The 12757-nt window shown below is 47.4% G+C and overlaps 1 protein-coding gene across 2 annotated transcripts in view; it reads left to right on the top strand.

Annotated features, from left to right (window-relative positions):
- The first annotated feature begins 8461 nt into the window (after window positions 1-8461).
- PTCHD4 (patched domain containing 4) overlaps window positions 8462-12757 on the top strand; it is an 81155-nt gene continuing 76859 nt past the window's right edge. Inside the window, exon 1 of one of the 2 annotated variants that reach the window (XM_056487944.1) lies at window positions 8462-8925. In XM_056487944.1, coding sequence (XP_056343919.1) covers window positions 8500-8925 — 426 coding nt within the window. In that variant the 5' untranslated portion in view covers window positions 8462-8499. Of the gene's footprint in view, window positions 9100-12757 lie in introns of both variants that reach the window. The other variant, XM_056487943.1, reaches the window with a different exon arrangement.

Here is a 12757-nt window from a genome sequence, read left to right as displayed (position 1 = left end):
TGTGAAAGCAGCCAGCAGGTACAAGCTGAGGAGGCATAAGAGGATAGAAGTTTAATAAAATATAGAAAAAGGTCGTTCAGGGATTGTTTATGAGTTCAAGGCTAAATCACTGTTCTGTCACAGATTCTTGCTCCATTTTGCTCCTAGCACTGTCCTCAATACCTGCTTTTGGAATATTATTGCCCTGTGCTGTCTGTGCTGGTTTGTGTTGTTCACAATGCATGACCTGGTATTTCTGGGCTCCTCTTGCAGCCAGTGTAATCTAATTCAGCTTTTATGAAGCAATCCTTGTGGCTGTGGTCAGACATTCACTTAGTGACAAGTAGATCTCATATGATGACACAAATTATGACCAAGTGTTCCTCATCATTGACTATGCATTGTCTGGGGCAGACCCAAACAACTGTCCCAGATGTTGGCATCTACATTTGATTAGGGAAGTTCCCATCCTATAATTACCTCTGTCAGTAGATTAAACACTGCCAGGGAGCATTCCCAAGCACAGAAATGCAATCATCTATATTCTTCAGTTTTAGAATGGTGCTGGAATTATTCTGGCCTGAAGCAACCAGCACTTTCCCAATGCATTCCTGAGAGTGGCTCAGATCCAGCACCAGCCAGGGACCATTCTGAATGGTTGGTTTGGATGCAGCTATCCTGCTCCAGAGACAGGGATATTTCATGGCTGTAGGCACTGACAGGCTGTGCCAGCTGCACCCAGAGGTAGAAACTGGACCCTGGCACTGCTTGGTTTACCAGGAGAGCAAACCCACAGCTCATCCATCCCAGTGTGACTGGGAACATTCAGTGGTTCAAAAAATGTGTCCTGATGTCCCAAGCTGATAGGACATTTACAGCCCTGATGGATCAGAGCCTTTCAGTACCACTCCATGGGAAAAGGCAAAGGCAGGAGCAAGACTATATTCCCTGCAGGCAGCTCTCAAATGCTTCACACTCCTGCAACCACAGTCACACTGGGCTTGGTTTGGTTTTTTTATTTTTTTTCCTGTTTGTATTCCCAGGATTTTGTTATTTTTTTGTTGTTGCTTTATGATTATTTGTTTGTTCTTTGTTAGCTTTGGTTTGGTTTTGTATTTTTGGTTTTGGTATGAGTTTGTTGCTCTGGGTTTTTTTCCAATGTTGCATCACCCCATAAAAGACAGAAAGAAAGAAGCTGTGCTGATACATTTTGCATGGGCTCATGACCATGTAGGTTTGCTATTCATGAAACAAATTCTCTGGCTCCCTGTTATAAATATCTTAAAGCAATGCAGCTTTTAGGAGTAATAAAGTACTCTATCTTCAGCTTCCTTTCCTAGGTAATAAATTAATTAGTTTTCATACTCCTTTTTACCTCTTATTGAAACCACTATGCCCTCATGATGTTTAACAGCCAACAATATCATTGGGAGAGTTATGGCATGTCTCCTGATTTCATGTCTGAAGGAGCAAAGTCTGGATCTGGCTGCTCTTTGCTCCTTTTCAGTTTCTGCAGCAGCTTCTCTCACCACACTCATCTCAGGATTCACAGCAAAGGCCACCCCAGGCCACCTCCAAACAGCAAATTAAGGGGGCAGAATTAGAGAGGCAGCTGCAATAAAATAGAATCAAGAAGCCTCTTAGGAGGATGTTTTATGAAGGTGGTTTCCTCTACAAGATCTGCAGTATTGCCTTTCCTGAGCCCACCACTGTAAACTCAAAATAACATTGCTGTGCAGCATCACCCTCTGGTCTGGGCTAAAGGACAGCACTGCCCTCCATCCTCCATCAGGACGTGAAATAGCACAAGGCAAGCAGCCAAGGTGTTGTCAGACCAAGAATTAATGCCATCTACTTTCTTCCTGGGATTCCTGTGCTTGGGAGAGGATTTCTGCCTTCCTCTGGAGCCCCATTAAAAACACATTGCACTACATTCCCCAGCCAGTTTGAAAACTCTCAGCGCAGGTTTGGTGTCTGGGCAAAGCCCTCACAGAGGACATGGGGAGCAGGTATAATCGACAGTGCCACACATCTCCATCCAGGGATGGGCTGTAGCAGACACCTTTGTTTTCAAAGTACTTCTCCAAATAGGCAGAGACATGAGAATCAACTCATGATGACAGAAGAATGAATACTCATTGTTTGCCTTTTATGACAGTAGGAAGCACAGCAGCAAGAGCTGGAAAGATGGGGTTTAATTGTTGCAGAAGTGATAAGCTACACGTGGGAACACATTTGTTTGATTTTTTCACTTGTATGAGGCAGCTTCCTCAGTCATTTCCATTTTCTGCAGATGAATCAATATTTTCTCTCTAACAAAAGAAAACAAAATCACAACTTAACCTCCCCACCCACACAGAACATATTACTTAACTGCCTGCTGCTCCCAGCTATCTTCACAAGATGTGTTCTTGCAGCATTTTAATTTTTCAGTCCTCTCAAGAAATACAATAACATTAACATTATGCATTTTATGATGCTCTTAGTTGTTACAGATCTTGCAGTTCTTTTCTGGCAGCTTTTATCAGGTTACAGTTTGAATTAGCTATAAAAGCTTAGAAAATGGCAAGGATGGATTTGCAATCAAAGAAAAATGTAAACAGGAGAAAAACCTGTCTATGTCATTCTAATAAATTTCCAATAAAGCTTCTAAATTTTGGTCAAAACCCCTCAAGTTCAATAAGATTTTCAGAATTTATCAGGAAAATTGCTTAAAACATGGTCCCAAAAGCTGGATTGACAAGTTTTTAATTTCAAAACTAAACTTGTTGTAGGAGAGACAAAACAATCCCCTCAATGTAGAAAAAAGCATTGTGTTTACACACAATATTCTCCAAAAACTGCTTTTCATATGTGAAAGAATTGGTCAAGTTTATCCAACAAATATTAACCCTTTGAAAACCCTGGCTTGACATTTTTTCCTTAAGTGAGCAGTATTTTAGCAACTTCCCCAACAACTCTCCAGCTTCTCAAGGAAATAAAACCCAACTAGGGAATAAAACTTTCTCATTAAGCTGAATGTTTGAAAATATATCAATACATAATGCAATACTTGTTTCCTCCCATACCAGAGGTTCAAAGGCTCTTTAGCTTTTACTCTTTCCCCACTGCCACTACAGCCTACTCTGCCTTAGCCTGTCTGTCCAGACTTTTCAGCAGTTTCTGGTGCTTCTGTATAAAATCTCCAGTGCCAATGGGTGCAGCTTTCTGGTCCTGCAGGTCCCTAAAAGGCACCTCAGTGTTTCATTCTCTCCCCTTCTTCAACTGGAAGGGTTTTCTCAATTATTTTCAACTCAGAAACAAAAGAGCCAATTCAACCACAGAAACCAAAGGTTTTACTTGGTATTTTTTTTTCCCTGGAGGGTCACCCCAGTTCTTGCATCCTTTCTCCACTGTTCTCATTCCCCAGGAGGATAAACAAACCTCCCCTGGCTCCCCCTTCCCATCCCTGCTCCCTCAGTGGAGTGCTGGCCCTGCTGTCCAATGAAGTTCAAAATTGAAATGAGGATCCCTAAGGGATTTTTTCTTATGATTTGCATTTCTAAAACTAAACTCTATAACACAATAGAGTTTTTCTTTCCCAGTTTGAGGTGCAAAATGATAAAAGTCTATGAACATGAACTGCTAGTTGGTCTTAAGTTTGTTTTACTTGTTCTAATGTACACAGCCTCTGTTGCCATTCTGAATTATCCCTCTGAATTATTTTTTCAGTATTTAATGTCTTTTGATGCCATTAATTTTCACTATATCCACCCAGCTATTAAACCATAACGACTTAGAATCACTATGTCAATAGGACCATTTGTGCCTTTACTTGTTTTTTTAATCTCCATGTAGCAGTCTGGCTCCTGGGCACCCAATGTACCTTTTTTCAGTACCTAATCAGCACCTATGCCAACCCCTCAAGCCTGTTGATAATTTTTATTTAAACTAAATTGTGTCTCAGTAGCACTTTGAGCTGAACACAGTCCACCAGTGTAGCCTCATCAGAGAATCAGAGGGACTGCTCCAGTCCTCCTTGCTTTAGGTTACCCTGCAAGTAAATTTGGTTTGCTTTGACTTTCTGCTCTTTTCCAAAGCCTTCAACCAAAACCATGTCTACTTTGCCTTGTGCTGTAATCCCATTATTTTCTTTGTGCTCAATAATTTTTTCCCAAAGTTGTCTCCTTCCTGGGAATAGGCAACTTCAATTACTTTCCTCAGACAGATCTGCACTTTTTCCAAACTGAATTGTCTCAAATATTTTGGAGTGTTTTTAGTTTCTCTCTGTGGTTTGCTACTTCTCTGAGCTCCAGACTCTGTGAACCATCACTCAGCTCCCCCAGCTAACATCCCTGACATGTCTGTTATTCCATTTTAAAGAGGATTCATTGGATGACACCAGGGAAGATATAAATATCAGCATATCCCAGCACAGTTCTCAGAAAAGGTGCTGATGCCCTGCTTGCTTCAAGCTGACTTTTTAGATCCTCCATGGATTTTGCCATTTGGGATGACCAATGTAATGCACTGCTCACTTTATCATCCATGTTACCTGAGGGGTAACACTTGCAGGCACCTTCAGATCAGCAGTATCTGGGCCTCTACACAAAACCAGCCTGAATTTGAAAGGCACACTGTGCTTGCAGCACCCATTCAGGATCTTAAAATTAAGCCAGTTTTACCGGCACTAATGCCGGATTACACGTTGCTGCTGTGTACTCCCAGGGACAGGCAAGAGCAGCTGCAGTGCCTTTGGGCTCTATTCCTTATCCTCCTGGTCAGAAGGAGGCAGCAGGTATCAGTCACACCTTTCACAGCTTTCTTTGCCCCTCTTTATCTGGTCTGTGCTGTGTCAGAATGCCCCACTGCATTATCCTGGCACTTCTTGTCCTGGTGTTGTTCTGGTGTGGTCCAAAACCTCCAGAAGCTGCAGAAGCAAATCATCCTTTGCCATATCTTATTCAGGCACTAGAGGGACATGCCTGTCCCAGCATGGTACAGTCAATTTTTGCCGTGCTCCTGAGCTGTTCCTGTGGTCACTGGCTGTAATGAATCATCTCAATCACTGTCTGCAACCTAACAGGTCAATGGGGAATGGCTTTAAGTTTAAAAAAGTGTAGATTTAGATTAGATATTAGAAAAGAATTCTTCACTGTGAGGGTGATGAGTCACTGGATAAAGTTGTGGATCCCCAGTGGATCAGAGAGGTTGTGGATCCCCACCCCTGGAAGTGTTCAAGGCCAGGCTGGATGGGACTTTGAGGAACCTGGTCCAGAGGAAAGTGTCCCTGCCCATGGCAAGGGGATGGAAGTGGATGTTCTTTAAGGTCCTTTAGAACCCAAACCATTCTGCCACTTTATGATCTGGCCAAGCTCCTGAGCTCCTCAGCTCTGTGAAGGACCCACTGGGCAAGGCCTCAGCAACCAAGAGAAGTGATTCCAGGTTTTTCCCTGTCAGACCAGCTCCCAACACTATCTCAGTCACAGGAGCAATAAGTACCAAGGATCCAAAGGCTCCAGGTATCCCACAGCAGCCAGGTACCTCTGCCACCCACAGCCTAGGTATGGTCACAATATTCTGTCAAGGGCTGTCACAAGCCTGCACGTGTAGAAATCAGGAAACAGGCTCTGGCTTCCCACCCAAGGTCTCACTTCTATCTATGAGTACAAAGGCTCGATAAAGTCTTTGCATTTAGACTTTATTCTCTGGGAGCACTCAACCATTGGCATAAGTACACCATAAAATAGACAAAGAGCTGTAATATGTACCAGTGGAGTGTAGCATTTCCTGGGGTTATTGAGGAAGGCAGTACCTTAAGATGTGCAGATAGATGGCTGACAGGGTCTTTTCTGCAGAGCTTCCCACCTTAGACCTCTCCTTGCTTCCTGTAAGAGCTCCAATCTGCATTTGTACATCAAGTATATCTAGGTCACTAAATAAAAACAGCCTGAATTTGAAAGCCATGATGTGCTTGCAGCACCCAATCAAATACCTGAACATTAAGCCCACTTTACCAATGCAGTTGTTTCCACACTTCTGAAAGGCTTCAGGCTCCCAATCTGAATCAGTGCCTCTGCAACCTAACACAGGCCCTCCAAAGACATCTGAGTTTGGCTCCTTCTCCACCAGTCCTGTACACCCAACAAAGTCATAGAGTCATAGGATGATTAAGTTGGAAAAGACCTCAAAGGTCATCAAGTCCTACTGCTGGTAGCAGGAGAAGCACACGTGGAAGGGGTGTCAGCATGAAAGGGATTGCAGAATATGCTGTTTAGTCTCCAAAACACTGATAAATTCAAGTTGGCTGCAGCATGCTGTTGGTCCAGTACTGAATCAGACAGAGGCTGCTAAGTGACATTTTTGAGCTCACCAGCTTCCACTCACCCTCTTGTTTCTGTAGGGGCTTATTATGGAAGAGCCTTTTTCTCTCAGACTTTGCAGTGTCCTTGGTCCCATCTCAAAATAAATAATTTCCGCTTGACAAAACTCACTAAAACATATCAGGAATTTTGTGAAAGAGGAAACACCAAGCAGAGAGCTGCATTTTTTGGGTTTTGCCTTTTAATTACACTTCTGTGATTTAGGATTACAGGTTAAGCACAAAGCTCCTGCAAAGCCAGGCTGCCTTTCCTGCACGGGGACTCAGCTCTGCTGGGGCTGGAGCTGCTGTCCCGGGCATTCCTGGCTTCAGCTCCCAGAGGAGCAGAGCTTTGTGTCTGGAGAGATGGTGGGCAGCTCGCCTGCTGCAAATGCATTTCTCTGCTGCTCTCCCTTGGTCCGAAGGAGCTGCAGAATTCTCCTCCTCTTATGTAATGGTCTGCTGGTGTCTTTGCTTGGAAAACCTCTTTTTCAGCTGGAGAGTGTCAGGAGCTGTGTCCTACCTCTCTCGGGGCACTGCTGAGAGAGCAGCTGGCCGAGGGAGATGTGCCAAGGTGTGGGGCAGCAGAAAGGAGCAGATCTTCTCCCTTTCCTCCCCTTGTGTCCAGCATTTCCCGGGTCACAGGAGCACGGGGGCAGCTCCCTCTGGGCGACCCCGGGCGGCAAAGAGGGGAAAGGGGAGATTTGGGCTGGGAGCTTTGCCTGGAGCAGTGTGTACCCTGTGCCGCCTGTCCCCCGCCCCCGGGAGCCACAGCGAGGATGGGGCAGAGCCGAGTGCGGGGGGATGCGGTGGGACAGGGGATGGGAGGGCAGGGAGGAGGGGAAAGCGGTGGGACAAGGGATGGGAGCGGAGAGAGGAGGGGAAAGCGGTGGGACAGTGGATGAGAGGGCAGGGAGGAGGGGGATGCGGTGGGACAGGGGATGGAAGCGGAGCGATGAGGGAATGCGGTGGGACAGGAGGATGAGAGAGGAGCGAGGAGGGGGATGCGGTGGGACAGGGGGATGAGAGCGGAGCGAGGAGGGGATGCGGGTGAGACAGGGGATGGGAGCGGAGCGAGGAGGGGGATGCGGTGGGACAGGGGGATGAGAGAGGAGCGAGGAGGGGAAAGCGGTGGGATAGGGGATGAGAGAGGAGCGAGGAGGGGAAAGCGGTGGGACAGGGGATGAGAGAGGAGCGAGGAGGGGAATGCGGTGGGACAGGGGATGGGAGCGGAGCGAGGAGGGGGATGCGGTGGGACAGGGGATGGGAGCGGAGCGAGGAGGGGAAAGCGGTGGGACACGGGATGAGAGGGCAGGGAGGAGGGGAATGCGGTGGGACAGGGGATGGGAGCGGAGCGAGGAGGGGAATGCAGTTGGACAGGGGATGGGAGCGGAGCGCGGCCGGGAGATGCAGCAGCCGCGGGAGCGGGGATGGAGAGAGGAGCGCGGCGAGGGGATGCTGCAGCCCTGGGACAGCGGGACGAGAGCGGAGCGCGGCTGCCGCTGCTGCCGCCGCCGCTGCTGCTGCTGTGATAAAGCGGATCGCCAAGTCTCCGGGCCGAGCTCTCCCTCCTCCGGCAGCCGGCGGGGATGGGGAGGGGGAGCGAGGGAGGGGCACGGAGGGGTCGGGGGCCGTTAAAATGCAGCATCATCCTCCGGCCCCGGCGGATGCCGTGCGTGTGTGTGTGTGAGTGTGTGTGTGTGTGTGTGTCTGTGTGTGTGTGCGCCGAGGGGCGGAGGGCAGGCGGCAGCGCTGCCCGCAGCTCCCGGGCTGCGCGGAGCGGAGCGGAGCGGGCACTGCGGAGCCGGCAGCGCTCCCGGCGCAGCGCCCCAGCCTCCCGGAGAAAGGGGGGCACCGGGCGGGAGGGGAGGGACGGGAAGGGGGGCGGCGATGCTGCCTGGCTTGGGGGGAGGGAGGAGAGCGGGGAAAAAAAAAAAAAAAAAAAAAAAAAAGGAGAGAAAGAGGGAAAAAAAGGCAAGGACCCCCCCCTCCTCCCTCCCCTGCCCGGTCCTTTCCATCTCCGGCACACACACACACACACCCGCACGCACACACACACCCCATTGATCAATATTTGGCTGTCTTGCTGCAACTTGCTGCAGTCTTTTAAAGGAGTAGTAGAGAGAGAGGGAGAGAGAAAGGGAAACTGGCAGGAAGGGGTAAGGAGCTACACATGTCACATGTGCTTTCTAAGACGGCCAGGAGCATCTGCAGGCTGGATCTGGTGGAGGATGCTGCGGCAGGTGATACACAGAGGGCTCCAGTCGTTTTTCTACAAGCTGGGCTTATTCGTGAGCAGGCATCCGGTGTTTTTCCTCACTGTGCCCGCAGTCCTGACCATCATCTTCGGCTTCAGCCTGCTCAACCGCTTCCAGCCTGACACTGACCTGGAGAGCCTGGTAGCCCCCAGCCACAGCCTGGCCAAGATCGAGAGGAGCTTAGCCAGCAGCCTTTTCTCCCTCGATCAATCCAAAAGCCAGCTGTATTCGGACTTGCACACCCCGGGGAGGTATGGCAGGGTGATTCTCCTCTCCAAACCCGGAGGCAATATTTTGCATCAGGCTGATGTGATCCTGCAGATCCACCGAGCCGTGCTGGAAATGAAGGTGAACTACAAAGGCTATAATTATACTTTTTCCCATCTGTGTGTGTTGAGAAATCAGGATAAGAAATGCGTGCTGGATGATATTATTTCAGTGCTAGAGGATCTGAGGCAGGCTGCCCTCTCCAATAAGACAACAGCCAGGGTGCAAGTGAGCTATCCCAACACTAAATTAAAGGTATGCTCTTACTGCATGCTTTTGCCAATTAAAGAGGCAGCACTTCATTTCTTGTCCTAAACAGCAAAGAGAAATATAATCATATCTATCTCTCTCTATGGGAATGTGTGTGATCTGGGCTTTCCTGGTGAAGCAGCTGAATCGGTGCCTTGCTTTTGTTCCGGGCGAGGAGGGAGGGTGGGGGACTGGAGCTGCCGGAGCAGGAGAAGGGAGCAAGAAGAGCCTGGGCACCAGGAGACCTTGCAGTGCCTTGAAGGTTCAATACCTGGGGGAAAGGGACAGGAGGTGGGTGGGGGGTTGAGAGCTGCTTTGCACTATCCTTTTTCCAGCTCACTGCTGTGATGGGATAATTTGTCTTTAATGTGGCCAGGAAAAGCTTTCCTCAAAGGCACAGTGAGGTCCTGTGTCTCCCTGCCCCTGCCAGTGCTGTAGGAGCAGCAGGAGGTTTGGGCCAGAAGCAATTTCAGCTGTCCTGCCTTCTTTACCTGCATGCAAAGAAGGTGAAGGGAAGTGGGATATTTTTTTTTCTCTCAGTGTAAAAATTATTAACTCTGTCGCTGATGGATGGGCTGGAGTTTTAGGATGGATCCCACCAGCTAGAGGCTTCCTGCAAAGTTGAAACAAGGTAAAAGGTGAAAGAAGTTTCAGTCCTCCCAATTAAAAGAACAAACAATTTAGCACAGAGTATCTCAGGACTATTTCCCTGGCACACAAGCACCCATCTGCTTTCCCTCCCATCTGGAGTAATTCCACTCACCAGGACTAACCTGCTGTGAGTAAATAAGGTACAAAGTTTGCAGGTAGCTCATGAAAGAAGTTTTTGTGGATTACAGTATATCTGCATGCTCCCCTGGGCATTGCACCAGAGGCAGGATTTCTTAAATAGAGTATAACAAACTCCCTAGGACACTATTTACTCCTGGTTCAGGTCACAGGGGAGAGGAAATGCTCCTTCTTGTAAACCAGAGATCTCTGGGGTTGCCTCTCCCCCTTTTTCAAAGAGTTCCTTGGGGATAAAGGGACATGCTCTTGCAAGTACCAGCACTAAGATTCTGAAGTCATAATTTGTTTCTTACTGTACATTTACCAGAAAAAGATCCCATAAAGTCAATCCCTGCTCTGAAATCTGAAGCAGAGACATAGATTGATTTTATTTGATTGTCTTCTTTCTTCAGTAAAGCTGCCAGGTGGAACAGCTTGGATTTGGTCCTGTGGCTGTAGATGTTACAGCAATTGCTTTGTACAGGGTTGTGACTGCCTGAGCTGAGTGTGTGGAAATGAAAAGGTGTCCTTGTACTGCTGGAAAGTCCTGAGTGCAGAGTGCTCAGAAAAATGAGTTATCCTGGATCAAATATCCCCAAACAAATTTTATCTTCTAGTATGTTGCAATCCCGCTATGGCAGAATTGAAGTGTATCCTTTACATTTTGCTTATTCTTAGAATTAAAATTAAGGTAGTTTAGAGGAGAACACTGATAAACTAGACTAACAGTGTTATAAACCAGCTTTATACAGAAATAGTCACCCTACTCTCTCAATCTAGGTTAATTTTCTTCTCTAGACAAACTCTAACTGATCTTATCAAAACTAGGATGTGGTCACTTGCAATGTGGTTTTTTTTTCATTAGAAGATTGCCTAAAGCTCCTTCTTTTTCTAAAGATAAAAGCAAAGGAGAAGATAATGTGGTCTGGATTAGCTACTTATTGGATTGCCAGATAACTCACATAGAGAGAAAGATTTTCTGAAAACACAGAAGTCTAACTCTGAGCACTGCCAAACACCATCCCAGCACCTTCAATTCCCCAAGGAGTTGTGTTTCATCTTCCAGATGAGGGAATAAATGCCCTTAGGCAACTCATTTTAAAGCTGGACAGAGCAGGGAGCTTTCTGCCCTCTTCCCAGTGAAAGAAGGTAAAGCCTCCAAAGCCTGTGGCTGCACTTCAGAGAAAAGCCAGCAATTACAACCCATTTCTGTGGCTAGGCAGAGTTCCTGCTTTTACTGAGAAAGAGAAACACACGCTGCCACAGTTTTCCTTCTTCTTACATGGTAAGGACTCTATTATGGAGCTGTGGCCAGCCCTGAACCTGGGCTGGTCTTCAGCAGTGGTGTGTCTGCAGTTGTTCACCTTCTCTGGTCCCTTTGGCTCCAGCTGCTGGGATTAAATCACTGTTTTGTATCAATTATTTCACTAGTTTATCTCTGTCATCTCTGTCGCCCATCTTCCGAGACGTGGGCAGCATCTCACGATCTCCTTCAATCCCTGAGCGAAATCTTCATTTAATCCTGGCTCTCAGGCTGTTTACTGACCTTCCTCTGAACAGAGGCTGTGGAAACCCAGGCCTGTATTTCTTGTTTTGAGGTGTCTCATTGTGTTTAGCCAGATCTCAGATGCTGCGTCCACTTGGGTAGTTGAGTTTCTGGATGTTCAGAGAAGGGAAAAAACCCCCGTGCCTGTATCTGTGAGGTTTTGTATTTCTTCATACTTGGGTTGTGACATTAAGGAAAAGTTTTGTCTAAACCTGGTGGCGCTGCAAACAAGAGGCCAAACCTGCCAGGTCTGTTCAGTGTGGGCCAGTGTTCATTGCATTCACTGGTCCATGCCCTTGGGATTCTTCTGAACTAAACTTTCCTGCACCATTAGGACCCACCAGGATCTTCTAAGTTGCCTCACTTTCCCAAAGGTTGTGTTGCTAGGTTAATACTGGAAGCTTTTGCTCCGTTTTATTCTTTTAGTAATGGCCTCAAATTGAACAAAATTCTTCTAAAAACAATATGGGGATTTACAAACCATGAAGGTGCTCTGTATGTGTTTAGTTTACAGCTGACATGGGTCAAGTGTCAAACTGTGCTGGTCTGGGGACCACAATGACAGTGTTGAGCTGTTCCACTCCTGCTCCATCTGGGAGCTGCAAAAACATCTTGAAGTTTTTTATTTCCCTCAAGCCTTGTGAGAAGCTTTCACTTTGTCTCTCTTCTCATCTCCTGGTTCAAAGCTCTCAGTGGGGCTGGCTCAAGGCTGACAGGGGGTGAGCTCTTGCAGGTTTCCCACAGGAGCTCTGTGGGAACCACTCAGGCAGGTTCCAGCAAACAGCTCCAGTTTTGAAGCAGCTGTAATCAGGCTGCAAAATCTGATGGAGCTGCTTAGCTTTTCCTGAGGAAATCTGGATGTGAAGGATAATTGTTTAACCATTACTTGCTGTAGTGTTGGAAGAACTTGCAGCCCAAATATTCATACTTTCACAGGAACTTGGTCTCTCCACTCAGCAGAGAAGCAGCAGAGCCAGCGCTCACACTCAGAGCACAGACTGCAGAGTGGTTTCAGATGTCTGAAATGGGTTTGAAATCCACTCTGGCTGTTCAGGGATCATTGTAGGCAAGTGCAGGTGAACCAGGAGAAGGAAAATGCCAGCTACCCTTGCTGTGGGGACACTGTAGCCTGCTCACTGCAGTCTGCAGCCCAGCCAGGGAGTGACTTGCCCAAGGTCATGCAGATAGACTGTGGCAGAGCAGGAAAACAGAGCTGGATATTTGAAGCCTTGCTGAAGACTTTTGATATACTTCCTGGAGAAACATTGCTCATTTCCTCAGTTCAGGACATAAAAACCATGTCCCTGTGCTTGGAGTCTGGACTGTGCCCAACTTGCACAGGCTGGGCAA

Source organism: Oenanthe melanoleuca, chromosome 3, assembly GCF_029582105.1.
Source record: "Oenanthe melanoleuca isolate GR-GAL-2019-014 chromosome 3, OMel1.0, whole genome shotgun sequence".
In the NCBI taxonomy this organism is placed as follows: Eukaryota; Metazoa; Chordata; class Aves; order Passeriformes; family Muscicapidae; genus Oenanthe; species Oenanthe melanoleuca.
This window is presented reverse-complemented; position numbering and strand designations above follow the sequence as displayed.